Genomic DNA, 19,304 nt, shown 5'->3' with positions numbered 1-19,304 from the left:
ATAGTCTTTGTATGGCTACACCGTATTTTATTAAATGATTAGTTTTAGCAGGTAAAGCGTGTCCAGGCACAAAACTTAACCTAGTCATAGTTGGCCCTAAGTGAGTCTCACGATGGCAGTATTGACAAACGTGGCACTGTCCGGACGGGCGCCCCTTGCCACCTTAGAGACGCGGTTGCGGATCAGGGCAGGCTTGCAATGGCAAGCCTATGCCCAGCGGCAGCCCCAAGGTTTCGGGCAGTTGCGACATCACTTTTCACCATCGCTATGTCACACACAGACTCTTTCTCTGTCTTTTTTTTCTTTCTAAATAAGATTTCCTGGCAATAAGTGTCCATATTGTGTTTGTCCACATTACAGTCTGGAGAGGACGGAGCAGAACATCCTACAAGTAGCCAAGCTGTGGGTGGGAGATGGCCGCAGGCTGCTTTCCCCGAGGGAACGGTGCCGCGAGGAGGGTCGGCGCCTTGCTCCCAGCCCCAGTTTTTGCGGGTTGCAGCACAGCCCCGCGGCGGCCCAGGCACGCTGTGTGGTTGCACCCAGCCGCTGCTGCGTGTGCCCGTGCCCGTGCCCGCAGCCGCACGATGGCTGCCCCAGCGATGCCTCGAGCACAAAACAGTTTAGGCAGAAAGAACCGATACAAAATAGAAGTGACTTATGGAAAGCAGCCACCCCATTTTTTTAAGCTTCCCCAGTTTCTCGTTACACCAGCAGGGAGGCTTGGCTTGCACGCAGGGGAATTTCTGGTGCGCCTGTGATTGACAAGGCCATGGTGTCCTGTCAGGGAGGCCGTGTTTTATTTATAAAATTACTCCGGGAAATTGCAATGAGATAGATAGCTTCCTAGTGAAGAGCTGCTAAACTGAAAGTGCCTTTCAAGCAGAGGGATGCTGGTCCCTCCGGATCCCCTTTCCTTCTGTGACCCATCGGTGATTCCTCACGGGGAAGCAGAGGGGCTCCTCTCTGCTCCTGCACTGTGCTCCTCTCCCCTCTCTCCCCTCTCTCGGTCTTTCACCCCCCAAATATCTCAGCAATGCCAGGAGGCTGGTATGCCCTGGGCGGGTAAGAATAGTCTACAATGGCAGAGATTATGCCTGTTATTTTTTGTCTCCTTGCAGTTGTCCGGACAGAGGATCCACAAAAGAGGTAGGAGCAGATAAACTGGAGAAGCGAGAACTTTTGCAGGGTGACCTACTAAGCCCTTAGGAGGATTTGCTCCCACATCCAAAGCAAACAGTCCTGTTCATTAAAATAATTCTTCATCAATAATGTTGCGGCTCAGTATCTCATTTCTGTCCCATACCCTTCCCTCATATTTGTTGTTTTTTTCTATTTTTCCTGTCTAGGTCTAATTTACTTTGGAAATGCCAAAACTGTTAAGACAGCAGGAGCTGGAAGTGTGGTGAACCCATTCAAACATGGAGCGCTGGGACTCGCTGGGATTACTGATTATTACACTCAACTATAATGTGACTGTCGTAGGTAAGGAATTTCAAAAATATCTTTTTTTTTTTGCTGCTTTGTATTCCAGGGCCACCCTACCGGATAGCTGACTTTCATTTGTTGCTATCAGTCTAACCGAGTTCCTTAAAATAAGAAGTAATTAGTCAGGTATGTGATGTAAGAACAGTTAATGTATTTCTATTCTTATTAAATGGATTCCTACTTCCTCTTTGATGGATATTTTCTGAACTTTATGATAAAAACTTCTGGTAGGATTTTCAGATTTGGCTCTTCTTGACTTCTGAGCTTCTTGTCAGCACTACTGGCTGGTATGGACCATGGTGAAAACACATAGTAATAATGTCTTATTTATATCACATAAAGTGAACACTAGAATGTATGCAATAGCTTTAGGGATGAATTAAATAGTTTAGAAAAGGAGCAAAACTCTCTCTTTACAGGAAGCAATTTGTTTGTCATTAATTAGCCTTGCTTTTCATTCTTCATTTCTATAAACCATCAAAGTTCACATGCATTTAAAAAAAAAATGCATTTCTGTTTTTCCTCAGCTAACAGTGGTCTACTTCATTGCTTTTGGAGTTTTTTTCTTTTTTTAATAAGATACTGCTCCTCTTTCATGGGCTACTCTGAGCATGGTGTGATCCAGAGAGAGATTTGGTTTGGGCCCCTCCAGTCAATCGTGGGGAGCTGCTGCAGGCTGAGCTGCGCGCTGCAGGGAGCATGCGGCAAAGTCGCAGCGGTTCAGGGAAGGGGCTTCCTCCCCTGCGACCGGTCGAGACTGAGCTGTTGGGGAAGGTGATGCACAGGGGCACTATCTCTAAAATGTATGTCAGACTAAAGTACTTCCTAAGGAGCCATTGATTTTTCTTCAGCAGCACTCCCTCTTGTACACTGTCTAATTAAAAATTGATGGTGAAGTAGCACGGTTTGAGCTTAATTAACTAACATGCTTCAAACAATTGGAGATCCTGCAGGGAAAAAGTGCTACCAAAATATGAAACATTATTTACTAAAGATGACTGATTTTGTACTGTTGGTATTTTCCATCAACCCAGACTATGTCAAAAAGAGGTCAATAGCAGAGCCTGCATACCAAAATACAAGAATTTGAAAAACACAGTGAAACCACCTCTAAAGTCCAGGCAACTACAGATAAAATGGAAGAGCCTCAATTTATTTATGGTCAGATAATACATTATTTTGCCAGCAGCAGCTTTTTATCATAGTATCTCAAGTAGTTTATGTATCCTTACCTTTTTCCAATTGAAGTTTCACCACTCCAGAGGGCAGTTTTACTAGTCCAGTCCCATAATCTATTAGCCATGAATGGTTTACGTGGGGCATTTAATATGCGTGCTCCATGCAATAATGGGTATCAGACAAATGTTGTTGAATATTTAAGATTTACATTAACTATGGAGAAATAGCTTTATGACAAATAGCAAAGAACGTTGTCCAACACAATATCTGTAAATGTCACAGTTTTCACAGAGAAAACTATTTGGGGATTTTGATTTTTTTTGAAGCCTTGGAATGTGCATTAGTGCTATTTCATAGATTGTCTATGCTAAAAACTTTGTGTGCATCAGACATGCAATCGCTACTAATGACTTAGGGTTTTTAGTGCATTTCTCAGCTATTAACTACTTAGAACACACTTCTCCTTCATTTTATTCACTGAGTTTTGCTATTTATTTGTCTCTTTGTGGTTGCAGCTGGTTCCTTAACCTTTCCTTAAAGTACAGAATTAATCTCATCACTATCTTCTGTTTTGTTTTTTGCTTCTTGTTCCTTTTTTTGGGGGGTGTGTGTATTTAGAAATACGTGAAACTGATGCAGGGGTTATTAAACTAAATGAATTTTTCAATATTTTTTATTTTTTTACAATATAACAGTGTATTTTCAGGTTTTTCCATCTGCAAACAAGCAAAAATTCCTCCCTCTCTCTGCCCAGGAAAAGGACTTTTTTTTTAATAAATACCTTTGCCAGTTATACAGCAGTGTGTTACTTTACAAAAAACTTTTATCAAAAACTTATCCCATCCAAAAATCCTCCAAGAAACTGTGCAAAGAACAATGTCTCATTTAAAAGATGTGATACGTAGGGTGGCAATGCCTAACTTTTTTCACTGCTGTTAGTTTGATGGAATAAGGATAAGGCCTGATCCTTCCCACTGAAGTGGGTGAGTCTGAGCCTTACCCAAAGCAATTATATGAAAGAATTCAGGGAAAGACAAATATAAATAAGCACTGTATTGAAAAGCCAAATTTGTAAGGCTTCCCTTGGTGTTGGTTTTAGCGCAGAAGGAAGCAATTGGTCTGAAAGGAGAGAGAGAGCAGCAGAGGCAATGTGAAGGGAGGCTGGAGATATCACAACGAGGCAACCAAAGAAGCATTAAAGAGAAATGACTGGGGTAAACATGCACAGACACAAATGTACATTTGTAGAACATTTTGCATAAGTTTGCTAATTAACACCTGTTAACTCGCTCATTATTAAATCCCAGTCTAGACAGAATAGAGATATTTTCTTGGCCATAGCTAATCTTGCATTAGATTTTATGGTTGAATAAGACCAAGAACAAATACTACGTCATGGAACAACCTTTTGTATCTACAACCTTCCTACTATGCTGATTGATTTATATTAAAATAGGACAAAATTCAGGTGTAGAAACATGAAACAAACAGTACGGAAGAACTGTAAGCGAAATGGGAGTATTCACTCAACCCTTAACTCTTTTTACCAGATTTGGACATGTACAGAATGGTTTAGTGAGGCTGAGGTTTCGTTTGGCATGGTTTACTGTATGTCAGACTCCTACACTGCTGCATCTAGATGAAAGCTATGGAATGTGTTAGCTAACACATTTTCACACAAGCCTCAGGCCCAGTCAAAACAAAGCCAAAGAGGAGCTTTTAGAAGGGGAAAATGTTTACAGATGCGGTTTCTTCAAATGTCTACAGAGAGCGGCTCCATCACATGCTTCTCGTTAGGATGATTTCCTTCTCATGCTCTGACTCTTATTCTTACATTTTGTTCTTTTCTAGGGAAGATCTGGCTAATGTTAATAATTCTGCTGAGACTGGCAGTGGTCGTGCTAGCAGGCTACTCGCTCTACCAAGATGAGCAAGAACGCTTCGTCTGCAACACCCTGCAACCAGGATGCTCCAATGTTTGCTATGACTTGTTCTCTCCCATATCTCATTTTAGGTTCTGGCTTGTTCAGACTGTGTCTATCCTGCTGCCTTATGCTGCTTTCAGCATTTACGTTTTGCACAAGGTAGCCATGCACATTGTAAGAATGCATTGTTCGGTATATAGGTGCAAAGGCAATAAGGTTTTACCTAGCCCCAAAAACCAGAAAAAACACGGTGCAAGTGCTGTTGTCAGTAGACTGGACTGTGATGCAGATAACCTGAGGGTCCTTAATTTTTCTGAGGCATATACTGTTCATCTTTCTTTTAGGACACTAATTGAGGCTGCCTTTGCAGCTGGGCAGTATTATCTGTTTGGATTTTTTGTTCCCGAGCGCTTTTCCTGCTACCACTCACCTTGTACAAGCATGGTTGATTGCTATATCTCCCGGCCCACTGAGAAATCCATAATGATGATTTTCATCTGGGGAGTCAGCAGCCTGTCCTTCCTGCTCAGCCTTGTCGATCTCGTCTGTGCTCTTCGGAGAATGACAGCAAGGAACCGACAGAAGAAGCTGCTGGCAAACCTCCATGCAGAGGATGCACACATTTTAGATCTGCCTCCAGGACAGCATGGTAGCTCTTCCCTAGCTCAACATCAAGACCACCCAGTAAGAAATGACAGCCAGAGCAGTGATGGTTCCTGCTCACTTCTCTCTGAAGAGGAAGAAGAATCTGTTCTTCATCCTGAAGTGATCTCTCAGCAGACTGCCAGCACTAACCTTAACAGCAACAGCAACAAGCCCTGTGTATCGAGAGATCTTACTGCTAATCAAGACAGCACTGAAGAGCCCTTGTGTGCCGCTGACCAGCAAGGCACTATATGCAGACAAGTGAGACCTGGGCTTCAGCAAGGCTTCGTTCAAGACACTGCCCTGACTTTGAGACCTCAGATCCAGTCTCACCTTGGAGTTTCCTCCTCTGTAGTTCAGAGCAAGCTTTTAGGACATTATGCTTCAAGTGAGCTAAAAAGCTCTGATGCACAATCAAATTATAGGAGTACTAGTTGCCTGAGGTCAAAAAAATCAGAATGGGTATAGAGCACTCAATCAACACTACATTGGGATCCTGGCACGACGTGTTGTTGCATCGCTGAGGAGGTCTCGGGGTGTTCAGCTGCACACCTCAACTGAGGTTATGCTGCAGAGATATGTTACTTTGCTGTGCTTGGTTACCTGAAGGAAGATGAAAAGCAAAACTCTGTTGAGGAGGAAACAAAACCTCTGAGAAGAGCTTGAAGAATACTACATTAAGGGAACTATTCTCTGGAAAATGTAACAGCTTTATGTTCTTCTGAGTGTGAGTGACTCTGTAAAGCTGTGGACTGCCACTGATTTTTTTAACATGTTTTTTCGGGAGTATGTGTATACACTTGGTTGCTCTGACCTAATTTTATTCCAACATTTGAGCTTAAGAAAGACTTGACTTTTAAACACAGCTGTACATTGTCTCTTTTCAGAAAGTTAATTAATCTCCTCATATTAAACTCTCTAAGCCCCTTCAAAAGCAAATGTTTTGGAGCAAAGTGTTAATGTGCAAATAAGGCCTGGATCTTACTGATCTTTGGGGCTTGCAGGCTATATCTGTACTAGTTAGCAATGCCATGGCAGCTCCTCTTCTCTGGCCCGCAGGTCAACTGGTATGGTCTGACCATGCTGGAGCTATTCAACTCTGCTGGCCTCCAAAACAGGGTGGCTGTGTCCAATCTATTTATTGGGAATGGTCCTGTGCTAGGGGTTACTGAGCAGAGGGCTGGTAGGTAGCGCCAGATGTGTGCCGGGGCTGCCCGAGCAACGTGACAGTGCTGTGCTCAGGCCCTGGCACTACTTACTAGTACTAGTAGTGGTGGTGATGTGCTACTGATATGTCTAGAAAGCATTGTATGCCTCTGTCTGAAATAGGCAGTCTAGGCTCTCATTTTCAGCAGGGCATATGATTCATCTGACCTATTTCAGGCATCTCTTAAGCTAGGATGAGTCACTCTGGATATACTTATTCCTCCCACAGTGTGATCATCTCAGGCCTGGGCTTAGGGAAGGTTGTTTCTACTCCAAGCAAGGATAGAGTAGCAATGTCTATACAAAAACGCTCGCTTCCTCTTTGATAGACTTCTAATGCTAATCCTTCAACAACATGTTTAAATGGAGCGAATCACAGCTGATTTTATTATTGTCATGCCTTGTTCTTTCCTTCTGCTTTAATTCTGCCGCATTTATGTAAGCGTGGCCTGGCAGTGAGGCACAGCAATGGGTGAGCTGGATTTGCTCTTAGCTGCAAGTCAGAGGGGGCCAAAGGCTGCAGATACCTGCAGATCATCAGATATGGAGGAGCATATACTCTGAGGAAATGTCCTGGTTATAGTGCCTTATAAAACTGATTATTCAGCCGGTTGCAAGAGCTAATGTTTGCAGGCACTGCTTGGAGCTCAAGTAGCTCCCAGTCCACCTAGACCCATGCAGAAGAGAAAACAGGTATAGATCCACTCCTCCCCTATTCTACCTTATAACAAGTTTCTGTAATGACTTTGTGGCTGGCTCCTCTGTGCAGAGCATCAAGGGAAGACAGCTTTCGCATCCTCCCTTTTCGCTCCTTTGGATGCACAAGTCTTGAAGATGGGCCGGTGCAAAGCATCCATGTATCATTTCTCCCAAACACAAGGTAAGTAACAGCACTTAATTATCCCACATCTTCTGCATTGCTTCAAAAACTGGGAAGCTTAGTAGATGGGCACAACTGCTATGTGGGAATGGAGGCAGAATTTCCGTCTCCATGCAGCGTACTTTGAGATCCTCAAGTATGCAGAGGTTTTTAATTACTACATTATAAGTAATGTTTTCCTTCTTGTTAGCCATGCTTGTTTCTTTTATCCTGCATGCTTGTTGTATGTTTTGTCATTTCCAGGGTAGGAGCCACATTAATTATTAAACTTATCATAGACAGAAAAACATTAAATATTTAAACTCTTCAGCCTCCAAAGCCTCTTTAATGGAGTCTGTGCTGATCATACATACTGTCGCAAAATATTGCAACAATGAAACCTTTTATAATTCCCTGTATCTTCTCAGCTGTGAGAAGGAATGCAAGGAACAAATGTGGATTGAGTATATCCTGTGCATCCCTCAAACTGAGACATCTATATGTCTATAAATAGGATAGGATAAATAATACATGCGTTGTGGCTGGACACAATTTGCTTATTTGTGTCTCTAGCTAGACAGCTTTTAATGACTCAGGAGTCTCCTTTTAAATCAAGAAGATCCTGCTTGTGTCTGGAATAGACAGGGAAATTAGTGAAATTCTTTATTCCGTTTGTGGTTTATTGTTGGGAGGTTTTGCGCTTTGCTCATAATACTGCCCCTTCGCTGCAGACCCGGCTGTATCCTCTTCGACTCAGTGTGGGGTCGGCGTAATGAATAAAAATAAAAAAATAAAATAAATAATGAATAAATATATAATAATAATATAATATAATAATAATAATATAATATAATAATATATAATATATATAATATATAATAATATAATAACATTCATATATATATAATTATATAATAATTATATAATATAATAAATAAATAATGAATAAAAATAAAAACTCCTACTAAGAGTGGGATGGTATGGACATTTTGGGAGAGGGGGAATGGAAGTTTATGGCATCAATAACCTATTCCTTAGGGAATGTCTGTGAGTCTCTCTTAATGACTATTTCCAAGTCACATATATTAAATTGTGAAGACAGGATCTGGGGAACTGGGTGAATCTGCTAGCAAGATAAGACCAAGGGAAAATGTACAGAAGTGTCTGCACTATCTGAGCTCTCATGGCCGAAGCAAATCAGAAATGATGGGAGGGACATCAGCGGTGAGGAGGGGGACACAGGAAAGCAAATTCATTTGAAAGAAGAAACCAAGATGGCAACCAGACATAATTTCCTTCTATTCAGTATCACTGAATGTTAAGAGAAGGCACTATGAAGATGCCTATTCTGTCCAGATGACCTAGAAAGAGTAAAGGAAGTAATAGATTAGGTTTAGGAATGGAGCACAGAAGTAGCAAGAATTTCTGCTGTTTAAGCAAAGCTCTAGTCTTTTAAATTTCTGAACATGACCTTGTAATTCCTTCCAAAACATATTTCATGCTCAGAAGAATGTTACAAAAGCTGCTTGTTAAGCTTGCCAGTATGTCTTTAAATCTTCTCCTAATCCAGTTACTTCAGAAAAAGCATTTCTGAAGATGGGCTGAAAACACAATACTCGTAACACTGCCCTCCAAGCTTAGCTCTTGCATACAGACAAGGCTGCCATACCTGAGGACAGGATTACTCCGCCAGTCGCACCCTTACGGAACAACACATAAGCCATATTTATTGCTCATCAAGTTTCCTATGCTACCGGACATGAAACTATGCAGAAATGAATTTGAGCTCCCTGGAAATCAGAGTTGGAGCTGATCAGGAAACCTATGATTCTCCCAGTAGGAAATATAATTTTCTTTGGAAAATTCTAAAATACCTAAAAAAAAATTTTTTTTTAGCATCTTTAACTGAAACATAGCGTTTGCTAAATAAGTATCTAATAGGTTGCTGGAGCCCAGACCTTGGAAATTCCATGTTTCTGTGCAGTAAAATCAAAACTCTTTGGGAGCTTTAGCAGTACCAGCATGATTTCAGAAAAAAAATAACTTAAATACTTCTAATTTTTTTACTCTTAGATAAAAAAGATTTTAAAACCCTTTTCTGAACAAAAGGATTAATTTTTTTGTTTTAATCTGGAATATGTTTTTTAATATTGAAAAAGAAGCCAAAGCCTGATTTTGAACACTTATAATCACTTTCTCCTCATGCTTCACACTCTAGGTTGGGTGTCTGATTTGCTCTCATCAGCATAATAGAAAGCGGCGACTCTCTATTGTCTTGTGAAACACACTGTAGACAGGTCTCTAGGGAACACATAATTTCCTATTAGCAGCAGTTGTTCTCCATGAATCTCTCACATCAGGAAAAGCATTAAATCTGAAGTTAACTATGTGTAGAGATCTTTAGTGTATTTTTTCAAGTTATTAAAATTATCTATCCTTGTGTGATACATCATTATTGCAGTGATTATCTTTCTAGAAGGGATCATTAAAGAGGATATTAATTGTACACTTTTATTTTAATGTCATGATTACAATGAAGAAAAGATAAATTATTACTGCTTGTAATGTTTTAGAATAATAAAAAAATGCATCTCCAAAATTATGAAGGTTGAGTAGTTGAAAAGGCTCTTCTTTAATGCCTGTTTTTTGTACTATTTTTAATAGCCTGATATTCAAGTGATAGAGAAGTAATTTTATAACGCAGTGCTCTTACACTGTAATTGCTTTGTTAAAATGTTCTGCAAATTAGATGGTCTCTGTTTAAAGTCATAACATGAACTCTTGGTCTGTGATAGACAGAAATGCTGATTCTGGAAAACGAGCTTAGCAATGCAGAAATCTGATCAGAAAGTATGAATTATATCTTTACATTTAAAATAATCTAGCATCCATGTAGCTAGCTTACAATCACAGTCTAGTTCACGAGCTTTTGCCTTTCCTTCACCCACTCCCACTTCTGTTTCTTCTGCTTGGATTTGATAGACGAGCTGTCCCGGGCCGTCGCTGCAGCTGTGATTTAGCTATGGAAGTACACATCTAGTGCTAACCCAAAGGATGGTTTTCTGTTCCTTTGCCATTCCAGTATGGAAATATCCAAAAATAGAGAGCTATCTCTGTTTCAGGTATTGCAGCTAACACTTTAATTTGGGTACTGGATTAGCTTTGAAACACGTTCACTGATGAGCAATTCACTGAATCAAGATGAGGGTGGACTCCAAGCTTTTCTTTAAAACCTGAAATTTATATATGGTGCCTTCGAGGAGGATGGAAGATTTGGGGTCGACAATCAGAAGCAGGTCCTTCCATTTCTTATTTTCCTATGTGTGTATCATTTATTTTGCCTGTGGGACTTTAAGCACCTCACACTGGAGCGTGTTTGGAGATTTTTCTGTTGCTGAACGTGTTGCCTTTGGCCTTTGGAAAGACGCAGAAGGCTTTGACCAATCAGAATGAATTTTTGCATGGTCCTCTGTGATTGCCTCCCTTTTCTTAGTACTAGAGGTGGGCAGTATTCTTCTTTTTTTTAGGAAAGACCAGGGTAAGACGCTTTTAGAGCCCTACTAAGCTTGTTAAGCAATGCCTTCCTTATCCTCCCTGCCTAGACACCCACGCTTGCTCATTTCTCTAAAAGTCAGTGTGACTGATTTTTACCTCTAACACGCAACATAAAAACCAATTATACAGTTATTTCTGGTATCTGCTTTTTCCTAAGGCTCTGTGGTATCCATGAAGGGCTAGAACAAATGCTCCAAGGCAGATGGATGACAGAAATACTAGCTAACAAATTCCAGCTTTTCTTCTGCTTCAGCAAGCTTCTTTCTAAAACATTTTATTGAAATATAAACATGGACTATCTATAACACAGCTTACTAAATCTGATGCATCAATAGGCACCTATTTGCATCGATTCATTGGAGACTTTTACATATGCCTTGATAGGATCTTGACAGGGTCCTGATTTTGAATGACTGGAGAATACCAAAGAGCTTGAATTTCAGCCACACTCCTGTCCCCCCATAGCCACTCGGAATTGCTCCCAAGAAGCATAAAACTATATGAAAGATGACCCTAAATTAGGGAATGATCTAGGCACTGTTTTTCTTATAACGAGGACGGGGGTTGTAACATTTATCCACCTTATGGTCTGGAATAGTGTGAAACACACAGCTACGTCAACTTAAATCCATCTAAAATTTTTAGTCCATAGCAATAGGGATCATGCACATTTTCAGGTAACTGGGAAATTATCCCCAAAATTAAGACAAATTATCTGTGTCCAACAGACATATTGTATGACAGGCAGCCGAAAATACTGACACCCTTTAGAACAACAATATCATACTTCCTATTTAGTTAGCACTTGGTAGGTCACCAGAAAGCCTTAAAATAATACCAGCTTGATTTAGATCCAGCAGCTGACATTTCATTATCCCTCAGGACAGTGTTTCTGTCACAAAAAAGGTCTGATGAAATTATCCAAGTAGTAGTTTTATTTCTCTGTGCGAGAGTTCTAAAATATTCCAGTTTGGCTCAATGCATTTTACCTCTTGAAAAGTTCGGCTAGAATGAACCAAAGATCCTAAGAATTAAAGATACAGGTCTGGATTCAGCAAAGCGTTAGGCTCTTCGCTTCTATTCAAATGCCTGTTGCTAACAATGGTAATACTTCTTGCTACAGTGGACCCCAACTCCAGCTCACTGGAAGCTGGGCACCGTGTCAGTTCCTATGTTGTCCTATACTGCTTTGGAGACCAAATTCTGTCTAAATTTTGCCTTGCTTTTGGAGGGCACTTGCAGTTCTTGTAAGAGCAGGCTAGTTGGGGCACCAGAAGACAAGTCTCAGGACTCCCCAGTCCCTGCAGAACCACCCTCTGCATCGCTGCAGGCAGCTCGCAGGCCCCTGCTGATACAGATGGAGCACCTTAAACACAGAGTACTTCTGCTGACTAATGATAAACTGGTTTAACAGTTAAAACACATCCTGAGCTATAGGAGCAGGTTGAAAAGCTGTTGCAAAACTAAGGGCACCTCACAAAAAAGTGTTTTGGTAGATAAGTAACATAATTGCATGAGCACATCTGCATCTGCAAAGTTAATGCTGGGTTAAACTTGTCTGGACCAGAAAATCCGAAGGATCTTTCTTGAAACTGGACTATATAAAGAAAATCATGAAGGTGTGGGCACCTCAGTCAGCACCTCACAGAAGACCTCACCTATCCTCGCAGTGAGGACTGTCCTACTTTGTCTGAGTCTTCCCTGCAGTCTGGCACACGGCCATATAATGAGCACGTAAGTGTTTGCCAGAATGAGTTTCTACAAAGAAAGTGCTAGTGAGGGTCAGTTTTTTCCAGTTTTGTGTAGTAAAAGAAGTATTAACAAAGCCAGTTTCTTTCTAGTCTGTCCATCTGGATACCAGGTGGGGTCTGCTTGGAGCAGAAGGCTGAGTTTTTCCGCTGCACCCGGACCTGGGGCTACCCAGCTGCTGGCTCTTGTTTCGAAAGGCCGCGAGGAACAGTCTGCACCACCTAACCTTGGGTACCCCAGCTTCCTACGCAAAATGTGTTTACTCTTCGCCCTGGGATGGGGTGCTCTGGCTCAGCCCAGATCCAGAGGTCAGAAGCACAAGTCACATGAAACTTGGGGCAAGCAATATAAGACACATATATGCCCTACCCACTTCCCAGCCTTGCCAGCCCCCTCCAGCTTCATCACCAGCCAGCCCCTGCCTACCTCATCCCTGCAAAGCCCTTTTTCCAGAAGGGATCTTGGCAGCTTGCTTTGCCGTGGACTTCTCAGGACCTTATCCCGACGTCTTCTGAGAAGCTGACGGAGGCAGGAAGCCTGGCGTGCTGAACGCTTTCTGTCCATCCAGCAAGCACTGCTACAAGCCAGAAATCAGGCCCGCAGGGTCCTTGCTGCTGGCACTCTGCGGGACAATCCTGCCAAAATGACTACAGTAAAACAGGGTGTCCACAGTTTGCTCCAATTTTCTTCCTCTCCTTCGAAGTGATATCTGTAAAGTGCATGTGTGGCCCTGACATGTTTGAGGAGAGGGAAATGCTGCAGGCTGCCCTGGGAATATATCCAGCTCTGCCAGACCCAGTGTGCTGGCACAAGGTGGATCACTTTGTACAGAAGATTTGTTGGCAGTTGTGAGAATGCAGGCAATTAAGAGCTATCCAAGACCTACTGCTGCCTATGAATTCTCAGAATCACAGGGACATGTATATGGCTGCACAAAATAATTGGTTTTTCAGGCATTTGTACTGTTCTTGTCCTTTCCCTGCAACTCTCCCACTGCCTCCTACTCTTCTTGCAGAAGCAGAAAGGACTGTGTTTTAGCACCCTTTACGTTTACCAAAGCTCAGGCTGTTATTTTGGAGAAAGAGGCATCTGTTTGAATGCCAGTACCTGGCAATTTGAAGTGGATGCCACCAGGAGGGGTGGTAGCAGTGATGAAATGTAGCTTTGTTCACAGAAAACCATAAGGAAAAGTAGTTCTGCTTGGAATCATGGGAATTCTGCCAATCCGGGGGTGACTTGTTAGCTTAATTGGCCACGCTCATATCTGAAAGAAAAAGCTTTGCAAGAACTGTTTTGGACAGTTTATACAAGCTCAAGCATAGGCCAGTAAGCTTGACTGCTGGAAACCCTTACTGGCAACAGGGCTGGAAGCACTAGAGATTTTTGCAAGCTCTTTTTATGGGTTTTCCCACTAGACCGTGGGTTCCCTTTGCTATTATGGCCCTGTGAGTTATCTGAGTGCCCAGGCAGGCAGCTCTTGATGGCTCTGGAGCCTGATCTGAAAGAACAGAGGGAGCTTTGTCCTTCCTTTAAAGATGTAAGTGTTATTGGGTCCAAAAACATAGCAGTGCTCTCAGGCTGAAGAAGAGTGGGAAGACTGGGAAGACTTTCCCTTACTTTGTCTATCTTCCATAAATTTTTTGACTGGCTCACTGTCCGGTGCCAAGTTCCCTTAAACCCTAGCACATGCCAGGAGACAGGGCCCATCTGTCAGACGCCTGCCGATGGCCATAAGGAATGGAGAATTTGTGGGTGTTTTTCAGAAAACGCGAATGCTTCCTCTTGGCTGACAGTCTTGTGTGACTAAGGACAGGAAAAGTGTTTTATCCTGGAAAACAATAAAGATTCTTGACCTTTTCCATGAGTAGCCCAGGTAGCAACATGTGACATACACCTTACCACCTGTCTCGAAACTCTGTGAAATGGCTTTGGTTTCAGCTCAGGCGCTCACCGCCGGCCTGCGTGGTGTCTCTGGGTGCTTGCCATCTTTGAAGACTTGGGAACTGGCCCACAGGTTTCTTCCAGGAGTGTTGGGGGCCACAGGCATAAATGCTCTTTATCACTTCAGTTTTGGACATGGATGGAAAAAATCCAGTTTAGTATAGACATTCAGGAAACCGAGTCTCCTGGGACAGAGGCTGACCTCCAAGTAAGGTGACAGGAACATACGTACAGGAAATTTTATAGTCCACAGAGCTTCATCTAAGCCTAGCGCCTGGTCCAGGTCGCACCCCAGGTCCCTCTGCTCCATGCCATAAGGTGTTGGTGAATGGTGGCTAGGCTCAAGCAGAGCTTCTCTGCGGGGCAGTGGGCTGTACCACACCATGTGCTAGTGCTAGGACAGTTCTCAGTAATGCTCGAAAATGCCAGACCTGGGTATTGGGCTTCCTTTCCTCATCATTCTTTGTCTTTTATCAGTATTTAGCTAGCTCAGTTAATAAACATAGTGAATGTCTGTGAGCATTAGATTGAATCAGGTTAATATTTTATTTAAACATATTTGCTGCTCTCTAGAGGAACTAATGGAACTTGCATGGTTTAAAGATAAATCATTACACACTTTAAGCCAATCTAAAGTCTGGAAAATTAATATATGGAAAACTGGAGGAAAAAAAAAAAGAAAAAAAAAAGGAAGCAAACCAAAATAAATGATGGCCTCCCTAAAATGTTGCCAGGAAAAGAAGCAGCAGCAAAATAAATCTTAAAGTATAAAATAAAGAACACAGAAGTTAATATACTTCAAAAACAGGCAGAAGATAGTACATGGATATCATCACAGACGAGGAGGCTGCCAAAAGAGGTGATAATAAAATAAACTCCTTTCTGCAAATTATGATTACACCAATTAAAGGTCTTGTCAAGAATACTGCCTCCCAAACCATTAGCAGACAATTTTTAGGAGGGCCAAGTAGGTCAGCACCTGTGGCCAAGAAACTCCTCTCTCAAATGATCACAGCTAGAAATTGTACCAAGAAAACATGTAAAAATACAATAGATCAAAGAAAAAAGTGCAAAATTTGAGAAGCTGCAATTAAAGAATATAGTACTGAGAAAATACTGAAATCTTGCAACAGTGAAGCAACTGATAGAAATAATCACCAGACTCTCTCAGCAGGCCTAAGCTCAAGATTAAGTCACCTAAATTTAGGTGCCTACCTGTGAGCTTGGTGTCCAGACTAGAGGGGGGGGCAACTGATTCAAACCCCAGCTGGTTGTTGGCTCAGTCACACTCTGAATTAAGGCCCGCAAGGCTCCTTTGAGGTGAACTGACTCACCTGGCAGGACTCGCTGGCTGCATTACTAAAACTCCATCGACTGCAACAGGATTTTAGCTTACCTGTACAAAACTGTATTTAAACACTTACTTGCATTTAGATGTCTTGCTCTTGAGCTGAACCCCAGCCTTCACCTAAACACAGCACTAACAGGGAAAAAAAAAAAAAAAGCAAAAATGAATGTATTAAAATATCAAGAATTACTTAAGCACAGCTGGAGATGTACTACTGTAAAGGATGTTACCTCTCACCAAATGGGATATTGTTTCAGCTCAATAAAAGAGACAGAGAAAGCAAAGTCAGGAGAATACTGTTGCTGTTGACCTGAAATATTGTGTCAAACATCTTCACAGTAGAATTATTTAGGAAAAGAGCAGTAAATGGAAAAACAAAACCACAGTGGTCATACACTTCATAGATTTCAAAAAGGCATCTTGCAAGCCTCCACTACAATACCCTGAAAACGTATGAAATGTCACCTCAGTCCCACTTCAATCATTACTTCAAAAGACAAGATATTTAGAGGTGGACATACTGCATTTTATGAGACATTAAGCCAAAGTTTGTTCTACCTAGTGTCTGTGACTGCTACTTGAAAATTATGGACAGTAGGACTTTCTTAAACGCAGTTTCTCTTACCTTTCTCAAAGACAGAATATAATGTCACTTATTGTGAAACAATATATCCCTTTTTTCCCAAGAGACTGCCATTATCTATATAATACTAAAAATAATATTAAAAATCTTCCATAATTTAGGATGGAAGCCATACAGAGCCTATGAAAGTTGCACTACAAACATTTATTTTAAAATTCCACAGATTTTTTGCTGTTGGCTTTTGAATCTCACAGAAAATTCACCCCGAATAATTCTCCCCCGAATAACTCTCTATTAAGTTCTTTTAAGACATGCAGAAATATATGCTTTTTTGTTCTCATCAATCCTATTTTCCCAGGAGAAATTATGTTTGAAAGCACTGCATAAATTCATGAGTTAAACCATAATTCAGAAAAGCACTCTCATTCAGGAAAACATTTAAGCATAGGCTTACTTTAAGCATCTTTTAAAATCTCACTGAAATCAATAGGACTTTGGCATGCACTTAAACAGTCCTTACCAGCCTACAAGCTCATGATCCACTCCTATTCAAGAAAGCAATCAAGCACAAGTTTCTGAATCAGGATCTAAAGGTATTCTGTGAAAACCATTTCTATTCCAAGCTCTGCTAATAAATTAGGGTTTTTTTTGTGATTTTGCTTTTTTTTTCATTAAGAATGTATAACGTGAATGTGCCTTGCTTCATTTTAAGCTGCAAAGGCCCATTTTATATACTGCTTGTTAAATCAGATTCTAATGATTCTTTCCTTCATGCAAATCTTTCCTCTCATTCATGGATTGTATTTAAATTCTGCTCAGCTTGCATTCATGATGCCCTGTCAGTGATTTGCATTGCTCTGATGCGTTTGCCCTGGTTGCACCCCTCACTCACTTTGGCTTGAGAACATAGAAGCCATAAATAACTCTTTAGCTGCTAAAAACAGCACACACAATTCGCGTACACTAATGAGCTGGAGGATGGCAGCAATGAAGCTCCTCGTGGGTCTCGGTGGTTTGCTGATCTGGCCGTTCCTAGTGCCCTGCTCTATATGCTGGAAAAAGATGGTTTTCCTAACTGTTACAGCTAAAATATCGCTCCCTCAGAGTTTTGCAAAAAAGTAATTCGGACTTAGAAATCAGAGCTGTAGTTGTGTTTTCTGCCCAGCAGGTTTGGGGGAAACAAAAGTAACGCGGCTGCTGCTCTGCCCTGCTCGGGCGTGCTGAGACGCAGCTCCAGATGGCAGCAGCGTGCGGGGCCCGCGCCGCGCGAGAGCTGCAAGGACCCGCGCCGCGGGAAACAGCCCCCACCCCTTCAGTAAACTTAGATTTCATTTTATTCCTAGCCTGCATTTGGATAGAAAGCCAGTCTGTCTTCGCTTTCATAAACCAAAGCGCTACATTCTCTGATTCATATTGCAATAGATCATTTCAGCCACTGAAAAATGATGAGGGTATCATGATTAACAGATGTTTTGAAACAAATCAGCTCCCACAGCATGAAAATATTTTTTTTTCTAATTTCAGAGGACATACAAAGTGGGTTGTTCAAGTCATTTTACGTGTTACTTCTGTTGACATTTTCAAGTAGAAAAAAATAACTGAAACCAACATTTCTGTGTGAAAGATGTTAAGTAGGTGTGTTTTAGCAAAGGGAAATGTTTGGAGGAAAGAAAATACCAACCAATTCTAGTTAACACATTTAAAATCAGTATGAAAGCATCTAGAAAGTCAAATATATCAAGGAAAAAGTGAAACGGAATGGTGATGGAAAAGAAATGTTTTTCTTTCTGAAACACATTAAAAAAGTCAGGCAATGTCCAAATGAAATATCCCAGCTTTCTGCTCTATAGTAGATTGGGTCTGAATCATAACTTTCTGACTAAATTTCAATTTTTCTTGGAAAGCAATATTTTAAAAAAGGACTGATAGCTGTTCTGGCAGCAGGTCCCAGCAATGTGTAAGGGCAGGTGAAATCTGGGGGAGGGCTCGCTGCTCCGCCAGCGCTTGGCACTCCGCTCCCTCCCTTCGCAGGTACCCTGGGGGGCACTGCCCTTGTGACACCCACCGACAAGGAGGGAAAGCTGGAAGGGTTTAAGCCATGGACCTCGGCATACAGCATTTCAGCTAGAAAGTAGAAATTGAGAAAGGTGGTAGCTGCAGTTCACTGGGAAAACAGCAAGTGGTGACACGGAAAATAAGGGGGAACCGGTGAGAGGGGTGACAGAGAAGGGGAATGGCCCCTCAGAAACCAGGGGGACGCCTGGACCTGAGGACCGTGTGGGCAGCAGCTGGAGAGCGTAAGTGGCCTGCTCTTTTCTTAGACACTGGAGACATGAATTTCTGCCTGAGCTTGTCTTTCTAAGCGGGACATCTCCAAGCTAATCACAAAGGCCATCTGGATGACAGGAGTAATCCTGCTGTCAAGTCATGCCACCACTTAAATGTTTGGAAAACTGGGGCCTTGGTAAGTAGCAGATCTGGAGACAGATGCTCTTCTGGGCTTTGAGGCCCGGGGTGAGAAGAAACTCAGCCCAGGGAGGCTCCGGCAAAGGGGGTCCAGTTGGCGGCACTCTCCGGGCAAGGCTGCGGCCGGACAAAAACGAGCCCGGTTTCCCCTTTTCTCTCACGTGCAAGCACATCCATACCATAGGTGCCCACATGTGCACAGTCCGGCACACCGGAGCCGAGAGCTGCTCTTTGGGAAGGCGACCAAGGCTGAAATTCCCCGTTTCCTCCGGCCGAGGGCACTGCCGGATGCTCGGTGAGACGCGCCGTGCTGCCGCCACCCCGCACGCTGCCCGCGGCACCCGTCCCTCCCCGCCACGGCCC

At 42.2% G+C, this 19,304-nt stretch overlaps 1 protein-coding gene across 1 annotated transcript; it reads left to right on the top strand.

Annotated features, from left to right (window-relative positions):
* Positions 1 to 378: 378 nt before the first annotated feature.
* On the top strand, positions 379 to 6,099 carry GJD4 (gap junction protein delta 4). Its single transcript, XM_026101581.2, has 2 exons — positions 379 to 1,482; positions 4,516 to 6,099. Exons 1-2 carry the CDS (start codon positions 1,419 to 1,421, stop codon positions 5,700 to 5,702), a joined length of 1,251 nt encoding a protein of 416 aa, XP_025957366.1. The 5' UTR covers positions 379 to 1,418; the 3' UTR covers positions 5,703 to 6,099.
* Positions 6,100 to 19,304: the final 13,205 nt, after the last annotated feature.

Source organism: Dromaius novaehollandiae, chromosome 2, assembly GCF_036370855.1.
Source record: "Dromaius novaehollandiae isolate bDroNov1 chromosome 2, bDroNov1.hap1, whole genome shotgun sequence".
In the NCBI taxonomy this organism is placed as follows: Eukaryota; Metazoa; Chordata; class Aves; order Casuariiformes; family Dromaiidae; genus Dromaius; species Dromaius novaehollandiae.
This window is presented reverse-complemented; position numbering and strand designations above follow the sequence as displayed.